This window comes from Balaenoptera ricei, chromosome 7 (assembly GCF_028023285.1).
Source record: "Balaenoptera ricei isolate mBalRic1 chromosome 7, mBalRic1.hap2, whole genome shotgun sequence".
Classification (NCBI taxonomy): Eukaryota; Metazoa; Chordata; class Mammalia; order Artiodactyla; family Balaenopteridae; genus Balaenoptera; species Balaenoptera ricei.
Window position 1 is genome coordinate 53,714,897 of NC_082645.1, and position 20,278 is coordinate 53,735,174.

The following is a 20,278-nucleotide window of genomic DNA, read 5'->3' on the forward strand; positions in this document are numbered from 1 at the left end:
GACCTAAATGTAAGACCTGAGACTATAAAACTCTTAGAGGAAAACATAGGAAGAACACTCTTTGACATAAATCACAGCAAGATCTTTTTTGATCCACCTCCTAGAGTAATGGAAATAAAAACAAAAATAAACAAATGGGACCTAATGAAACTTCAAAGCTTTTGCAAAGCAAAGGAAACTACAAGACAAAAAGACAACCCTCAGAATGGGAGTAAATATTTGCAAACGAATCAACGGACAAAGGATTAATCTCCAAAATATATAAACAGCTCATGCAGCTCAATATCAAAAAAACAAACAACCCAATCCAAAAATGGGCAGAAGACCTAAATAGACATTTCTCCAAAGAAGAAATACAGATGGCCAAGAAGCACATGAAAAGCTCCTCAACATCACTAATTATTAGAGAAATGCAAATCAAAACTACAATGAGGTATCACCTCACACCAGTTAGAATGGGCATCATCAGAAAATCTACAAACAACAAATGCTGGAGAGGGTGTGGAGAAAAGGGAACCCTCTTGCACTGTTGGTGGGAATGTAAATTGATATAGCCACTATGGAGAACAGTATGGAGGTTCCTTAAAAAACTAAAAACAGAATTACCATATGACCCAGCAACCCCACTACTGGGCATATACCCAGAGAAAACCATAATTCAAAAAGACACATGCACCCCAATGTTCACTGCAGCACTATTTACAACAGCCAGGTCATGGAAGCAACCTAAATGCCTATCGACAGACGAATGGATAAAGAAGATGTGGTACATATGTACAATGGAATATTACTCAGCCGTAAAAAGGAGCGAAATTGCGTCATTTGTAGAGATGTGGATGGACCTAGAGACTGTCATACAGAGTGAAGTAAGTCAGAAAGAGAAAAACACATATCGTATACGAACACGTATATGTGGAATCTAGAAAAATGGTACAGATGAACTGGTTTGCAGGGCAGAAATTGAGACACAGATGTAGGGAACAAATATATGGACACCAAGGGGGGAAAGTGGCAGGGGGGGGTGGTGGTTTGATGAATTGGGAGATTGGGATTGACATGTATACACTAATATGTATAAAATGGATAACTAATAAGAACCTGCTGTATAAAAAAATAAATAAAATTAAATTTAAAAATAAATAACCCAAAGAACCCTAAGAGGCCTAACTGATTATCAGCTAATCACATCTTACAGAAAATTTGTGGTTTTTAAAAAATTAATTAATTAACTTATTTATTTATTTATTTTTGGCTGCATCAGGTCTTTGTTGCTGCTCATGGGCTTTCTCTAGTTGCGAGAGCAGGGGCTACTCTTCATTGCGGTGCACGGGCTTCTCATTGTGGTGGCTTCTCTTTGTTGCGGAGCACGGGCTCTAGGCACGCAGGCTTCAGTAGTTGTGGCTCGCAGGCTCAGTAGTTGTGGCTCATGGGCTCTAGAGCACAGGCTCTGTAGTTGTGGTGCACGGGCTTAGTTGCTCCGTGGCATGTGGGATCTTCCCAGACTAGGGCTTGAAGCCATGTCCCCTGCATTGGCAGGCGGATTCTTAACCACTGCGCCACCAGCGAAGTCCCAAAATTTGTGTTTTTTTAAAAAGTGCAGATATTGAACTAAATACAGACCTTAACAGGGAGAAAGTTCAACAACAGGATATAAGATGCCTAGATGGATTACTTTGAGAGGAAAAGAAAAATGCTTAAAAGGGAGGTGAAAAGTGGCTGAAGACCAGCTTTGTTTTGCCAAGGCCTAAGCATAGTATAAGACATCATCACCAACACCCAAGAAAGGAAAAACAAAACAAAACAAAACCCTTGTCTAGATGGCTTCCCATAAACTTTCTCTTGACTCTTCCTCTATAGCCCCATTCTAAAACCAAGCAGACTTTAACCAACTCAGTAATTCTACTACGTAACTTATAATATATTTTTTAATTATAAAAAAAAATTATTAATTCTATATTTAGGGGCTCTTCACTGTAATGTTTGAAAAAACAATATTAGGAGCTGTCACCCAGAATGAACTCAGAGACTTTTTGAGCTACCATTTGAGAAATCACCCCCGGTAAAATTCAAATAAATTCAACGTGATTTTTTTTTTTAAAACCTTACTTTTAAAACTTCATAAATTCAGCTAAAATACTATATTAAGATGTATTATTAAAATTTAACAGATACAAGTCTATTTAAAAAGCTTTCTGAAGAATTTTTCAGGGATTGTAAAGTGAATTATTACAATGATCAAATAGCACTCTTACGTAGGTAGAAAAATAGGAGAGAAGCTGTCTTAAATCACTTCAAGACAGCAACCCAAAAGGAGGAAAAAAGGAAAAAAAGCCTTCAAAAAGAGTGAAAAAAAGCTTTCTTAAAACAAAAACAAAAGCTTCATATCACTTTAAGTTTTATTTTTGTTTCTGATAGATCAGTGAAGTCTTACGTTAATAGAATGAAATATTACCAAATAGTGGTAACTACACATAATTCTGTTTTCTATTTAATTTTCAGAAACCTTTTCTTAAAAAAAAAAAAAAAGAAGAGAGAAGGTTCTTCTGAAACTGTTGATTTAACTTCAAAGTCTTTTAAAAAACCTCAATCCTCCCAGAATGGAAAGTGTTCACCTGTGACCTTCTACCTGGATTTCTTCACTGAATCTACTGAAAGTACAGCATGCGGATCAAATAGAAACTGGAGTCCCTACTCTTCTCATCACTTGATAAGAGAAGAAACAAAAGTGGCTTTTAGCTCTAAGTCACCCAGAAAACAATTCTTTGTATACCTTTGTTACAGGAAACTCCAGGAGACAAATGGTCCTTGTACTTCTCTGTGTTAGGTAGAAACTACATACATTTTGTCAATCTTATTTTCAGATAAAAATGAACAGCCTCTGACCAAGCAAAACAAAAACTGGAGAAGCAAAGAATAAAGCAAGGCCCAATTTCTAAAAGGTTCCTTTACCTAAGAAAACTACTTAATACCAGCAAGATTCCCCGGAAAATTGCCACTGCCAGATTCAGCTTCCCAAGTGCAATAATAGGAAAATCCTGACACTAAAGCTCATGGATATAAAGGCCTTGTGGATCATTCTTCAACAGAGTGAAACAGTCCTCATATTAACTCAGACTCAATGATCACAACTTGTATTCATAGAAAGCCTTATTTTTCCACAAAATGTTTGCATATATATTATCTCAAGCTGACTGTTAATACCTGAAGAGCTTAGAAACAGCTTCCATGAATTCTAAGTTATCCAATGAACCCCTTAAGGACTCAGAGTAAATTTCCATCTGGGCATGGCATGTGATTTCTTTGGCTTCTTTTTCAAGTCTCTTCCTTCTATGTACTTTGTAATCCATCCTTTGAACTACTTGATATAACAACTTACAGTTTAGTATACCTGAGTTCAAAAGCCATTTATTTGTCCTACACCCTGGGTTACAAAGATGTACATATACAGAGAGTTCCATTGCTTATGGAATTATGGACTACTTTTAATAATATGATTACTATTAAGACAGTTGCAGAAAATATTATAGCAGTGTAGAAGATGGGTACTTGATCCAACTTGGGACTTTAGGAAGTTGTCTGAACTGTCTTTAAAAATCTCTTAATAAGTTTTAAAAATTGTGTTTATTTCTTTTTTATCCCTGATTACTAAAATAATACATTTCCATTACAGAAAATTTGAAAAACACAGCCGACAATCACAATCCATCTTTAAAACTGTCAGACAGGAATAAGCACTTAACATTACATTACTGTCTTTTTCTTTGGGACTATGTGAGTTTATGTGTATATATTTTTCACAGCATTTAGAAAACACTGTACACATATAAACATATATACAATGTTTCCTAAATGCTGTGAAAAATATACATTTTATTCAATCACTGTTACAATCTTACATTTGTCCACATCAGTCTTCAAAGGAAAAGCTCCAAAAACATGATTAAAAGCAGCATAACTTACATCCTATTAATACACTGTAATTTATAACATTCCCCTATTATAATAGCATTAGGTATTATTTTTCTCATTAATTGATACTGTAAAATAATCCTGCTTGAACAGCCTTAAATCTGTTTCTTATCCAGATTTGCTTGTTCTCCACACCCACCTATAGTGTGTACTTGTGGGAGCCTCACCTCCCAGGACACAATTCACCTGTCACTCCTAGCGCTTCTTGCACCACTCTTCTTTTGTGGGGGGGGTTGGGGGGAGGTTGTAATTTCCTAATGGATGTATAAGAAAAGGTAGTGCCAGCAAGTATGCCAATTGTCTCAAAAAACAACTAGCTTCTGAGCAGCCAAAGTCTGCACCCAGGCATATGAGAGAGGCAGGTGTGTCTCCCTACCTGCTCTCAAATGGAAAGGGTGACTCTACTTCATAAGACTGAGCGTGGGATGCCTCCAACTGCTCTTCTATCTCTCCTCTCCCCAGACCGTGGCACTAGGTTAGCTGTCAGTCAGCTTGGACAGCTGAGGGGTTCCGTCTCTGTCTTCATAGGAATTTTTAGGAAATGGCTAGCAGTTATTATACAGTCATACTCTATTGCTATTTTTAACTGACATTCCAAGTAAGCCTTGGAAGATGCATAGCAGTTAGCCAGGTAAAGATGGGTGAGAAAGGGCTTCCTGAGAATCTTAACAGCATGAGCAAGGAACCCAAGGAGTAGAAATGCAGGCGACTACAGGCAGTTCTCTAATGCATAAACTTAGAGGAGGGAGGTGCAAGACACAAGGCTTGAGGTAGGAAGGGTAGTCGGGTCACAGGTACTACAAGCCCTGCAAAGGACCTTGGACCCTAAGGCAAGGTGAATCAAGGTCTGCACTCAGATGAATAACTTTGGTATGACCAGAAGCAAGAGGAAGAACTGACTGTAAGGCTAAAGGAATTCCTGAGAAGAGAGGATGATGAGAGCTGAACTCAGGCTATGAGAATACTGAAAAGGAAAAATCAGCTGGATCACAAGGCAGATCTAGTTATGAGCACTCTTTGCTGGCTTCACATTTCCCATCTCCAGCCTTAGTGTGCTACCAGAGCACATGTCGCCTTAACCCTCAGGTCAGGGCTACATAAGTCTCGATAGAGAAGGAAGCACACATGTCCTAAAGGTTCCACAATTATTTCCGCTGGTGACGAGGGTGGTCACAACTCTGATGGCTGGTAGGTTCCAAACAGCACAGGAAGTACAACTACATATCAGTATCAGTGCCAGACAACAGAAAAAACACTTGTGTTTCTTTTGCAAAGAAGAAAAAAGTGAAGGAGCAGCTTCAAAGCAGGCGGCTGTGAAGTGTTCCCTCACCGCTGCTGTGCATTGCTTCAGTCTTAAAGAGATCATGTGGGTATAGCTGCACACATAAAAATGGTTTCATTAAAAGCCTGCAGTCATTCATTTTGCTTATTAAAGCCACTCCACAATGATACTCACAATAGAAATCTCAGCGGTCCCTAGCAATGACACTAAAATACAATTAATTCCACTTCCCGAGGAATCTATAGGTATGCGCTTGAGGTAGTGTGTTAATTGCCGCTGCTTCATACCATGGCTTCAATTAGGAATCAAAATGGGAGCAAGGCAAACATGGATCCCATTAAGTTCCAGAAGGCTTAAAACTGAAGTTTCCCCCACCCCCCCACCATCCTCTTACAATAATTATAAAGGCAGGGGACTCCATCTGGGGAACTATAGTGACATCCAGTGGCTGTGAAGTAAAACACACCAGTTACAAAACGGGTTGTTGTATCATTAGAGAAGGGGAAATATGTTGATATACTGATATTTTACATCCAATGTCTATAAAGCTGTATGTACTACTAGAAACTCATAATAACACGACCCAAAATCAGGCAAATCAGCAATTTGTAACAAAATCAGGATATTTAGCTGCCTTCCATGATTTACTCTACCTATGAAAATTCTTGGTAGCATATATTAATAACTATGGACAGAGGATATGAAATATTGATATCATATTCAAAGCTCCAAATGTCATATTACCATTCACAATGTGTATAAATTCAACAACAGGCCATTTCCAAAGTGATCCTCTCACTCAGCCATGATAAATAGGTGGCTCTGCTATAAAGTGGACCAGGCTGGATCAGTTTGATTCCAATAATTTCAGTACTACCTAGGTTTGTCTGAAAATGTTCTTGAGGTTTCAGAATTTAAATTTGTATTTATAGCATGCATGAGAGATGCAGATGGAGAGTGAGAGAGACAAACCAACCACAGAATCCCAAAAACACTGGCCTGACCTAGTGAGGTGAGGAAATAACAAACTTGCTTCCACAGAAAATGCATACACTTGAGAATCTGACAGGTACCTAGATTTGTGCAAGGTTGACTCTGAGCCAGGTATTTTTTATCACCAATTCTTTGTATTCTTATGTGTAAAATGGAGATGAAATAAATGTACATTGCGGGGTTGCTATAAGGCTAAATATTGAGAGTGTCTATCAAGATGAATGTGAAACCTCTATGTAGGGGCCCTGCACACATAAGATGCACATTAATAGTAGCTATCACACATATGCATTCATATTAAAAATACCAATAAAATTGGAGGTTTCTTTGCAGTACAAAGTGTCATTCTGAAAACAGACTTTGAATTCCATAACCCTACCATATTTTGAATGTCATGTGCTCCTCCTTCTGACTTCAGTAATTTGTGGTGTGTTTTAATGGATCACACACAACAACAGTAGTAGATCTATTAACCACATAGCATGTCTCTGAAACTTTCCTAAGCTTATCTGGGATATGAAAGTGAACTAGAGTGCAGAAAACTCCCTACTCTCATCTATCTCCTAAGTCACAATATTCTTGCCTACAAGGCTTCAGGATCTCACAAACACTAAGCCTCGTACATGTGCAGACCATGACATGAAGATGGTACAATGTGGCATGCGCGACTGGCAGAAATGAGAAATGGGCAAGGATCAAGCCCGGAAGCCACAGATAATTTGATGTAAAAGCAAAACGAAGTTGCTTAGCCTCCAAATGGTCAAAATTTGCGTTCGGGGGGCTTCCCTGGTGGCGCAGTGGTTGAGACTCTGCCTGCCAATGCAGGGGACACAGGTTCGAGCCCTGGTCTGGGAGGATCCCACATGCCGCGGAGCAACTGGGCCCGTGAGCCACAACTACTGAGCCTGCGCGTCTGGAGCCTGTGCTCCGCAACAAGAGAGGCCGCGATAGTGAGAGGCCCGCGCACCGCGATGAAGAGTGGCCCCCACTCGCCGCAGCTAGAGAAAGCCCTCGCACAGAAACGAAGACCCAACACAGCTAAAATTAAATAAATAATTTTTAAAAAAAGAAAAACAACTTACGTTCGGGTCTTCTTAGTAGTAGACTTTAAAACTAAGTCACATCATACTGCTCTCTGACGAAGAGACCTACAGTTACTTTTTCCCCTCACTCAGTGTAAAAGTCCAGTCCCCTCCATGGCCTGGGAGACCCTGCATGAGCTGGCTCTGCAGTAGCTCTGTGCAGTCCCTTTCCATTACTTTCCACCTTACTGACTCCCTAAGTCCTGTTTCCTGAACACAAGCACATTGCCACGTCCAGGTCTTCCCGCTTGATGTTCCCTCCTTCTAGAACAATCTTCTATTTAAGTGCAAGACCTGCTCCTGTCTGCTTCAGACCTCTACTCAAACATCACGCTGTCAGGGACACCTTCCCTGATCTACTTAAAGTGCATCTCCCAACCAGCCCCGGACTCCCTATCCCTTTCCCTGCCTTCCTTTTCTCCCCAGTGCTAACCACCACCTAAGAGATTGCACATTTTAGTCATGTATCTCTTGTCTTTCTCTTCCCACTAGAATGCAAACTCATGAGGGCATTGCTTTTTGTCTGTTGTGTTCATACTGTACCCACGGGATCCACACACAAAACAGGCTTGGTGCAAAATAGTCAACAGATATTTGTTAAACTATTGGAGGAAAGCAACAGGGAAAGGCAGGGGGAGTTCCTAGTTTTTGTGGAATCTGTAAGGTGGAAAGGAAAAAAAAAAACTAAAAATAATCAGTATTTTTTTAAAATGCACACATACATAAAAGAAGGTAGTCTACACAAGTGAACTCATAGGCTAGAGATTATGTTAAAATAGAGAAACTAAAGAAAGTTATCTCAGCATTGTGAAATAATGGATAGTATTGTTTAATTCCTGACATCTTTATTTCTGTTATTTACAGTGAGCTGAATTATTTTTTTTTTTTTTTTTTTTTTAAATTTTTTTTTAATTAATTAATTTATTTTTATTTTTGGCTGTGTTGGGTCTTCCTTTCTGTGCGAGGGCTTTCTCTAGCTGCGGCGAGCGGGGGCCACTCTTCATCGCGGTGCGCGGGCCTCTCACTATCGCAGCCTCTCTTGTTGCGGAGCACAGGCTCCAGACGCGCAGGCTCAGTAGTTGTGGCTCATGGGCCCAGTTGCTCCACGGCATGTGGGATCTTCCCAGACCAGGGCTCGAACCCATGTCCCCTGCATTGGCAGGCAGATTCTCAACCACTGCGCCACCAGGGAAGCCCCTGAATTATTTTTGTATTAAAAAATTTTTTTAAAATAATAGACCACCTCTTCACTTTTAGAATTCTATTCATTGAAAACTCATCATTTTAATCAAAGAGAGGTCAAGAATGTCTCCTGAACAACATGCAGAGCTCACTAGCTGGTCACCAAAGTTTTGGCAAATGATTTGTCCTTTGGTTCTTTACATCATCACCACTAAAAGATTTGCAGTTGAATATGTCAGTGCTTCATTCTATTGACAAAGGGCATCGGCAGCTGCACAGCATATTTAAGGGGCAGAAACACCCCACTCTAGTTCTTTTCATTCATTTTAATATGCAAATAGCAAAAATGTTCCTGAATACTACTCTTAGGTTGAATAGCTACTACAAGAGTATTTATAAGCTACACACACACAAATAAAATTTAAAGACACACTGGTTTTGCATTTGATGCTGAGGAAGACCACAGCATCTTAAGATGTTACTCTCTGGTTATATTGTTAAAGAAGTAGAAGAAAGAAAAAGAATAAAAACTGTTTCTCAAGAGTTTAGTTGGATATTCATTAACTCTTATCATCTAACATCTCAGTGTATCCTTACAGAAAAAAAGCAGCAGATTTTTTTAAAAAGGAACAGAAGATGGCAAATCTAATATACATTAGTATTTGGGTAGCATTAGTGTCTGCAATTTTTCTACTGTATAAACTTTTTATCTGAGTAAAAACAAAGAGAACAAAAGAACACAAAAAAGCTCTGGAACTAAATTTCTTTCTCATAAGCTTTGGTCTAATGCATGGTTAATAAAGCCATGAGACAATATTCTCACATCTTTGATTTTATTTCAGCAGTTTCCAGAAAATACAGTAGTGGAGAAATATATTTCTATTCAATGCCTAGAAGTTTAAATTTAGCATGTAGCTCAAATTAATTCTCAACGTTCCATTTTAAGCTTCTACATTAAAAGACTTGCACAAATCTTTTTATTCCTCACATGACTTGCCGCGGTCTCTGTGAAAACTGCTTCTTGATTTATAAAGTAGATTTTATTACTGAACTTCAAGCTCTTTGTTAGGGATAAATTGTAGTGACTATAACTGCAAAAGATGTTTAATGACTTATAAACTCTCTCCAAAAGAAAATGTTAAGAGTATAAAATACTGTAATTATATATTATACTAATTGAGAGCTATATTTCTAGAAGCATAAGCAAACAAAATAGTTTGGAATTACGGCAGGTATCTGTTGAGAGTTAACACCATACTTCTGAGAGTAATGATCATGAATAGAAGTTAAATTAGTCACAATGGCAATGAAGAAAATATATGTTGAACTTTTTCTGCCCTACGAGGGTGAGACAGCAAGTCACACGGACCAGTATAGCATACGTTCAGAATTCAAGTTTTCTTGGAAGGTACATGCTCAGCTGTGGAGATCAGCTGACATGCTGTAGCTCATCAACTATCAAACAGGGGGTGGGAGGGTGGGTTGAGGTTCAGAATCCCTGTGGAGACTGTGGAACTATCCAAACTTCTTTTCCGCAGGCTTCCCTCTGTCCTTTTCCTGAGGTCCTGACACATCCTTGGATAGCAGTCTTCAAACTGGAAGTACTATAGACACTTTCTGAATGGTTCAGGGAATGCAAGGGACTTTAAATGAACCATTTTCCAGAATCTTTTAAAAACGGATCCTCCTAAGAACATACCTTTTCTGCCAACATCACCTTTATTGCATTTCATAAGACAAAGGCAAACTTCTCATCCGAACTGAACCTTACTTTGGTACGCTGCTCTGAGGTGTAAACCCTCTATGTATCAAACGAAGGAAAATTTTTATATATTGGTAGCTAGCTATGCAAGAAAGTGAATGACTCTCATGACTAGGTATAAAATTCTCAATTCTTTAAACAAGTTGAAGGGACAAATTGTCCTGTCATTGACAACTTATTTAAAATAATTTTGAACAAGTTGTTTATTACTAAAAGTTGTATGACATACAATGCAAAGGAGGTAGGCTAAATAATAGCCCCCTAAAGATATCTACATCTTAATCCCTGAAACCTGTGAATGTTACCTTACATGGTAAAAAAATAAAAACAAAACAAAACTTTGCAGATATCATTGATTTAAGGATCTTGACATGAAGTGACCATCCTGGATTATTCTGGATAAAGCCTAAATGCTACTATCTTATAAGAGCGAGGTAGAGGGAGACTGCACACAGACAGAAGAGAACACAGTGTGACCATGGAGGTAGAGATTAGAGTGATGCAGCCATAGCCAAGGCATGCCAGCAGCCACTAGAAGCTAGAAGAGGCAGGAAATGGATTCTCTCCTTGAACCTCCAGAGGAAGCTCATCCCTGAAGATACCTTGATTTTAATCCATTGATACTGATTTCAGACTTCTGGCCTCCAGAAATGTAACGGAATAAACTTCGGTTGTTTTAAGCCACTGAGATTATGCTAATTTGTTACAGCAGCCAAGGGAAACTAATACAAAATTCAAAGAATCAAATGGCACTGCCATAACAAACTCCTTCCTTTCTCATCTACCTATTATGGCGACATGTTTTTTAACAGCAGTATCTGTAAAAATAAGAAAGGGGAGACAAAATTGTCGCCAAATTCTGTCCCACGCTAGCAGAAGAATGAAAATTCTTTGTAACTTATCAAAAGATATGAGGGGAAAAGCCTCTACAGTTCACAATACAGAGATATATTTCCAACTGCAAATAAATACGATTTTTTTTATGTTTATGACTTTAAAATGTGAAGGATTACTCATTCTTCAAGAAAAATTTAGGGTGTACAGTCCTATAAAGAGAACTACCACTGTGGATATTTCCCAGGTCTGCACTACAATCAATTCAAAAAGTAGTCCAAATAACAGCATATTTTATTGACCTCTCAAAAAATGTTCATTGTGCTACTAAAGATTATTATGAAATGTATCTTTCCATCAGTTTAGACTCTATGGTTTAGCTCCCAAATCTCCACACATCATTATTTAAACCATGAAGGGTGGTAAATTTGTAATATTTTTATTCTTATTTCCATTTTGTGCTACTTTATTTTTCTCTCAACTACCAACACCAAAAATAAAAAACAAAGAAAAGGACTATTCATAATTGTCCTCTATTTTTCTACAAGTGAAGAAAACCTTTGCCATATGATCAAACTATAAGGGACAGAAAAGCAATGATATGACTATGATTTTGTATCCTTACCTAGACCTATGTGAGGCAGGTGCTCAAAAAGAGTCCAGCTGTGGTCATCAATGTAATGATTCTTCAGGATCAACAGCTGGCAAACATCTCGGGCAGTTATGTCACTGGGTACCTCTAAAGCCCTGCTGGTTTCATCTTCACTGTATACTTTAATTACCTGTGTAGGTAGAAATTAAAAAATGAGCTAAAATAGTCTATTAAAAATATCATTCTAATAAGTCATCAAACTTATCCATTGAGCTAATTACAAATTCCTTATACAGTTTGTTTTACATCTAATTTTCTTATGCATGGAGTAAATGTTGCCCATCCAAGACTTGTTTATAATATGTGTCAAAGTCACTCTGTCTGACAACTTCCAATCTCTTCTCTTCAGTGTCTAAACTGGAGGCCATTCAATGACCATTCAATGTCATTTCCCACCACTCTGATCTACTAAAAAGCTACATATCTCTTATCAATATTTTAAATTTTCCACTCCATATTTAAATCTGTAAATAATCCAAGTAACATGGGGGATTTATTCCCAGATATACATTTTGAAACAGCAGTAAATAGAATATAAAGATTTCTCTATTTCAGGTTATAGAAATTTTGGCAAAGACTGGCTAGATGTTCACCAAATCCTTTTTCTTTTCTCCCTTGCAATTAGTTGTGTCCATGGGATTGAGATTTAGTCAATGAGATGTAAGCACATGCAGTGTTGCACCTCCAGACCTAATCCATAAAAATTTCCCACATACTGTCATCCATTCTCTTACGCCAGCCTCTCACTGAATAGAAATGATGACAAAGACGTAACGAGGAGAGCAGAGCCATGGGACAGAAGGAGGCTTTGTCTCTGAATGACCACATGGAAGGTGCCCAACTAGGAATGCCCACATGTAACTTTGACGTGAGCAAGAAATAAACTTTTAGTCTGTTAACTCACTGTGATTTTGTATTTATCTATTACAGCAGCTAATGTCACCCCAAATCATACCGAGGTAGAGAGTTTCATATACAACACTCCCCTCAACATTTACCAAGTTGTGCTATGTGCTAGAATTTCCACTACTAACTGTGGTATGTCATATATAAATTAAAATAATTATAATAAGCTAAATACCTATGAAAATAGTATAGTAAGATCAACACACACAGAAGTAGGAAATTGTAAGAAAATTCAATATAAGAAATACACCTTATAAAAATATAGACATTTAAACATTTTCAGTAATTCAAACAAATGAAAATTAAAATGATGTACCAATTCTCTATCGATTATTTTTCTAATTATGTGTAATGACAGTGGAATGAAGTGGAATGAAATAGTTGCTCTCTTACAATGACAGGAGTGATATAAATTGGTAAAACTATTTTGTACACCTGTTGGAAAGTATTTATCGAAAGCATTAAAAGGTCCATTCCTTTGACTCAGTAATTTCACTTAGGCAAACTATCTCAATAAATCTGTCCTAAATGTGGAAAATAGCTTTAGGCATAGACTTATCCAGCAAAGCATTATGTATAATTCTATCAACCTAAATATACAACAACAAAAGAATGGTAAACTATAGTACTTTCACAAAATGGAATATTATAAGATACTTAAAAATATTATTCAAGGAAATAATATAAGAACTTTAAAAAAAATTCCTAAGTAAAATAACATCACGACACCAAAGTATAAGTTACGCAGTAGAGTGCAGGCTTATTTGTTGGACTGGCTACCAGGCACCTACCCCTCTTCTAAGAGCATTCTGATTGTCTTTTAGAGACCCACTCCCTCTCTCACCATTAGTCTTTGTGATTCTGGCAGCTCTACTTTCAGCTCAGTGATGGTATAGTGCAGCTGCTGGAACTGGATTGCAAGGGGTGACTGTTAAACATTCAGGAACTCTGCAAGCCAGGCATCTTGAAATCAGCCATGGTGGGAGTACACGAAAGAAACTGGCAAATGCTACAAATAAGGCCTTTTTTTAAAAAAAAATTATTTTTATAGCCAGTTTACCAGTGCATGACTGCCTCAGCTCCGCACACATGTTATCCAGATTGATCAATCAACACCCAGAATCCCTCTGGCAACAGTGACTATTTCAGAGATGGGCACATGACCTAATCAGAGTCAGTCAGGGCCAATCTAGACATCTGTTCATATAACCATAAACTGAGCCCTCTTTTCCACTGGGTAGGTGTAGGGTGAAGCTGCTACTGTTCATGAAGAGAAAGACTGTGGGAAAATGGGGCCCACATGGAGTAAACCATGCCAAGAGATGAAAAGGGCCCTGAGAATATCATTGGGCCCCTGGACCAAGGAATACTTGAATTGTGTTTTTTAATCATATGTGTGCCATGAGGCTGTAAGTTTCTAGTGGTAATATCCACCTACTTATATCTCTTGTTCTAGCCAAAGACCTTCTCCAACTCTTTCTCCATACTGCTAGGGGAATAAACTTTCTAATAGCCAATCATGTGAGGTCATTCTTCTAAAATTCTTCAATGGCTCCTCGTTGTCCTAACTCAAGCAGCTCATTGTGTTTATTAAGATCCCATGCAAAGCGTACATCCTTTGCTAAGTGTTTTAGTATAAGGCTGTCATTGGGCTTCCCTGGTGGTGCAGTGGTTAAGAATCCGCCTGCCAATGCAGGGGACACGGGTTCGAGCCCTAGTCTGGGAAGATCCCACATGCCGCGGAGCAACTAAGCCCGTGCGCCACAACTACAGAGCCTGTGCTCTAGAGCCCACAAGCCACAACTACTGAGCCTACGTGCCACAACTACTGAAGCCCGCGTGCCTAGAGCCTGTGCTCCGCAACAAGAGAAGCCACCGCAATGAGAAGCCCGCGCACTGCAACTAAGAGTAGCCCCCGCTCGCCTCAACTAAAGAAAGCCCACTCGCAGCAACGAAGACCCAACGCAGCCAAAAATAAATAAATAATAAATAAAAATAAAGTTCCCTTTAAAAAAAAATATATATATATATGTATGTGTATATATATATATATATACATATATATATATAAGGCTGTCATAGAGTTGGTTGTTGCCCTCAGAGAGCTAAAGCATAGTGGGGAAAGCAGTATTAAAAACAATAGTCACAAAGTAGGACATAAAAATTCAGTATGTTACTACATCATATAATGGGGGTTAGGAGAGACCTGAAAGATATCATGAAAAAGTGATATTCAGGCCAAGACCTGAAGAAGGAGTGGGCAGTAGCTAGGCAAAGAGAGGGTAAGAGCATTTCAAGCTAAGGGAAGCGAAGCCATGCAAAGTCCGTGGGGCAAGAAGAAACTTGGCAGATTCTAAGGATTAAGAGGAGTCAGGGACAGCAGGAGCAGCAAACAGGAAGCATGGTCCTGAGGGAGATGAAGTGGTAAGCATGACAGCAGTAACAGGGATGTACGATCCTAAGTTCAGAATTGACGTAAGAATCATTGAGCTTATAGGTGGTAAACTTGTGGATATGGATATATCTGACAAGGGAGAAAAGGAAGAAGCATGAGAAAAAAAAGAATCTAGGGCTGAACCCTGAGAAACTGCAATATTTAATGGTGAGTTAGAGGCAAGAAAGTCTGAAAGATAAAGTGAGATAGAGAACCAGGGAAGTGGGGCCCCATGGAATAAAGCCCAAACTCTTCAGCACGCACACAGCATGCACACTCCCCAGCAAATCAGCCTATGGAACAGGTCACTCTGACCTTAGCCAAATATGATAAACATTTGCAACCTCTTCTTTCTATTTGCTCAAGAGGTATCCTCTACCTGAAATCTTTGCCCCAGACACCAACAACATGCATTATTTGGCAAATTCCTACTTATCATTTGGCCCCAGTTCCCACAGCACCTCCTCCAGAAAGTCTCCCCTGACTGCCCATGGCTTTATAATGTGCCCCTCTTAGAGCTCTTACTTTGTAATGTTCTACTTGAATATCTTTCTCCTCAACTGCACTAGTAAGCTCCTTTGAGGAAAATCTACATTTACTCACCATTTGACATGATATCCCAGGGACCTAGCCCAAGCCAATGTATGGCTTAATAAAGATCTTTGGAACAAATGAACTTTGTACCCCTGCAAAGCCTACCAAAATGTTTTGTACATAACAGGTAGGTACTCAATACGTATTTGTAAATTTTAATTCAAAAATCTCTTCTGTCACAAAGTATATGATTGATTAAATTTTAATGCTCAGGAAATTAAAATTCTTCTCAAAGAGCAACAGATATACAATTTTTCTTATAAATAATCCTAGGTAAGAATTGACTTAATATTGCCATTAGCAGGCAGTTCTGAGTTTTGAAGTCATTGAGGCAGCTGTGAAGTCATATGAAAAAGGCTATGAAAATACACTGCCAAAATCAGGTGCAGGTGTCTGAGCTCTCACTTCAATTCCTTCATTTTTTGGTTAACACATGTGGTTCATGAAGATCCCAAGATCTCTTTGGAATATCAGTGTTTCCCATGATCGCATCTGGGTAGGCTATTGTTTTTAAGTTTGTGCCTTCAGTGCCTTCAGACAAATCTCAGTGCCAGGCAATTGCTGAGATGCTAAGAAATGCCATCCACCATGCTGCTGTGGCTAACACTGACTGCGTCAAACACTGGTGGGTGCTCTTGCCAAAAGCAACATGAAGACAACCAGTCCTGAGAGGAAAAGAAGATCCGACCCTGGGGCTGCTCCTTCATGCAGAGCAATGATGAGCTGCCATTTCAGGGCCCTCAGGGGCCACTGCTCATTCCATGCCAGGAAACAGGGGGTTGGGAATGACCTGGTGGCCACGGGACAGGTTCCCGAGACTTCCTGACTACCCCATGCTTTCTTACAATAAATGCCCATCACCTGGGGTAAGAGAAGCATGCCTCTTATTTTTCATGCTCTAATTTTTATATCAGAGGAATTAACAAATGAAAATCTGGAGACATTCTGAAGTCTAAAGCAAATTCAAGAAGAGGGCAAGAATAGAGCAAGAGGTAAAGTTGGGGAAAATGAAAAAGATACCTAACCAATTAGAAATGCCATTAATCTCTTCAGTTGATTTTGCTGCAAATTTGAAAGAAATAAGTTGCCAAGAACTGAGACACATAAATTTAGAAGGCCGAGGCTAACTTAAATTTCTGGAATAAGTGCATGTACTCATTTTTTAAATTAATAACACCTGTTAGGAGAAAAACACTACTTTTGTTTGAGCTCCATTTCAAACTCTTCTTCTTAAAAAAATAATCTCATTTAATGCTGACATTTGTCCAAAATACACATTCATCTACGAACGATAAAAATTTATTTTGGTTGATCTTCCACAGCAGTAAGTCCCTGTCATCTCTCAGATTTATTCAGTACTTATGAAAAATTCCTTACACTACTGATGGGGAGCCTTTGTTAAAAAATCTCATTTTTATTTCTATTTATTTCTCCTTGAAATATATGAAAAAGGGAAAGATAATCTAAGCCTTAACTCTCTAGTAGAGTTGAATATGCCAAAAATATTACTATACTAAACCTTCCTGTTTAAGAAAAAAAAGTCGTCATAAGTAAAGATATTGATAGAAGACTAGTACGGATTAAAACTAAGGTACAAACTTTTGTGATCACGTAAAAACCAAATGGCAGGGCTGCTCTTAAGAATCATTAGAGTAGGGGCTTCCCTGGTGGCGCAGTGGTTGAGAATCTGCCTGCTAATGCAGGGGACATGGGTTCGAGCCCTGGTCTGGGAAGATCCCACATGCCGTGGAGCAACTAGGCCCATGAGCCACACTTACTGAGCCTGCGCGTCTGGAGCCTGTGCTCCTCAACAAGAGAGGCCGCGATAGTGAGAGGCCCGCGATAGTGAGAGGCCCGCACACCGCGATGAAGAGTGGCCCCCACTTGCCGCAACTGGAGAAAGCCCTCGCACAGAAACGAAGACCCAACACAGCCAAAAATAAATAAATAAATAAATAATTCGTTAATCTTATTAAAAAAAAAAAAAAAAGAATCATTAGAGTAAAATAGTGGTATCCTGTTTCCTCTACATACTGAAAGGTAAAAAGAGATCTGAAGGTCATATAATCATGCTATTTAATAAAGAGATATTATAAATTCCCAGTTCAGTGGCCCAAATCCCCACCTTGCTATATAAAGTAAAAACTAGGGTAAGAAGAATTCATATCAATTGATCCATGAGATCATTTGCAATTGTATGCCAGCAGGAAGAAATCCTGCCTGGACCCTAAAGAAGAATAGGAACTTTCTTTGTCTCATCAATGAGCAGACACACTTGATTAGCAAGAAAGACATGCATTGATAAGATCTGTCTATAACATCCCACCAGCAGGAACAGAGAGAGCTCCCAAGGACAGCCAACAGTGTACACACAGGCTGTGTTGAGGAAGCCCTCAGTGTCACTGTAATCCTGACAATCAGAGCAACCTTGGCCTTTAGAGTGGTTTACAGCTTCAAAAACTGTGCCGGGAGCATATGGCATCTAGCAATGAAAAAGTAATATAAAGACACAGTAGTAGCCCCTGCAGAGAATATGCTGGAATGTGGGTGGAGCAGATCTCTGTTTTGGCTGACATCCTTATCAAGGCAGTTTATATACTTTATACCTCAACTCCCTTAGGCTGCCCTCCATAAAAAGTAAGTGGAGGCAAGAGATTAAAAAATTAACATAACTCATTTTGAAAGCAGTAGACACAACAATGTTGAAACACACAGAGCAAGAAATGGTTAACTTTTCAGAAAAGAAGTTTGAGGCCCCTAAAGCCAAGGGACTAAAAGAGATGAACTATTTAAAATATAAGACAAAGGCCATTTCTGAAAACACAGAGCTTGAATTTGAAAATCAATTCAATATGTATTGCTTTCTCCCCAAAGCACACATAGTATTCATCTGCTATAATCCCCGGAAATTCTGATTCTCAGAACAGATTATGTGGAAAGCTTCAGGAAAGCACTGAGCAGAGGCTAAGCGGTCAGCCTTTCTCCTCCTTCCTGCAGACCCAAGAAAGTGATGGAATGGGATGCCTCATTCCTTTCCAAACTGGGTTCATCCTAGAATATGTGAAAAAAAACTCAGGGTTGTCATCTGGTCATTTGGCAATGCCATAGAGCAGAAAGGGGCATTGGACCCATTGGTAAGTAACTAGTTACTTAATCGCTTATCCTTTGTTCCTTCAGAGAAGAAAGGAGGCAAAATGGGATAATTATTCAGCAGGTAAAAAACGAGCACAGATTAAGCATAACTATATGAGCAAGAATCCATAGGATGAAGTGAGAGACTTCTTCTTAGAAAAAGAAGAAAGAAAGAGCAAAAGAGAAGGAAAAAGACGGTTGGGCATGGTTATCTTCGGTGTCAAAGTTTCTATTTGGGGAGAATTTAAATTTGATTTTTAGATTAACTACATTTAAATATGACATTTAATATTTAATTAAATATTAATTCTTACTAATTAATATTTAATTTAAAATAATTTAAACACCATTATTTAAATACCAAGATCTTACCACAATGAGAAGTACATAACTTTTCAACAGAAAAATAAATGCATTTATTATATCTATTAATTATATATGTTGTTTATATATAATTAATAGAAAATAAGAAACAAGGCCCATAGAAATTTGATTTCAACCAGGTCCCAAAGTAAAGCTTATTTCTACCACTCTTTAAAATTTTATCACCCAAGTACAGTAAGATTATAAAGCTATCTTTTAATGTTTCATATTTTTTTCTCCATTATTTTTAACAGATAGGCAATGTACCTAAATCAGTGAAATATTTTTATATAGAGGTCAGAGCAGCCCTGGGTTTTTATGTTCTTCTAAATAAGGAATGTAGTCTCCTAAGATAAGAAGAGACAGTCTTAGATGTTTTGAATTAAGCAACTCAATATGTTCCCTTGAAGGGAAATGGCAAATAATATATTCATTATTACTTATTCCAAACCTCTAACAAAATGTTATATTTAAAAACAAAGACTGTTCCCAAAGATCCTAACAGCCCAAGAAAAGCTGTTGCTTCCATATTGCTATCCTTCATTATTTTGTTAGCTGTCAAATATTTATTAAGAGCAAAACAGTACATAGTTTAGAGAAATCAGGTCGTAGGGAGTCAAATTATCTCTATTGAAAGAGATATTCAACTACATATTTTATTTGAGCATTAGCAGTACATGTTCATTAACTCAAAATAGATATTGTCACCAATATCAGAATTACAGGAATTGATTGACATAAACAGGTCCATTTCATATCCATGTGGCCCCTTTCAACTTTTTTTTTTTAGCAGAAATGCTCTCTTTTTAAATTTATTTATTTATTTATTTATTTATTTATTTATGGCTGTGTTGGGTCTTCGTTTCTGTGCGAGGGCTTTCTCTAGTTGTGGCAAGTGGGGGCCACTCTTCATCGCCGTGCACGGGCCTCTCATTCTTGCGGCCTCTCTTGTTGCAGAGCACAGGCTCCAGACGCGCAGGCTCAGTAATTGTGGCTCACGGGCCCAGCTGCTCCACGGCATGTGGGATCTTCCCAGACCAGGGCTCGAACCCGTGTCCCCTGCATTAGCAGGCAGATTCTCAACCACTGCACC

At 38.5% G+C, this 20,278-nt stretch overlaps 1 protein-coding gene across 7 annotated transcripts in view; it reads right to left on the reverse strand.

The window, feature by feature from the left end:
• The window catches only part of GRB14 (growth factor receptor bound protein 14), a 177,465-nt gene that overhangs the window by 37,597 nt on the left and 119,590 nt on the right, over positions 1–20,278 (reverse strand). For all 7 annotated transcript variants that reach the window (XM_059927992.1, XM_059927991.1, XM_059927989.1 and 4 more), the window contains one exon: positions 11,730–11,886. In XM_059927992.1, coding sequence (XP_059783975.1) covers positions 11,730–11,886 — 157 coding nt within the window. The remainder of the gene's footprint in view (positions 1–11,729; positions 11,887–20,278) is intronic.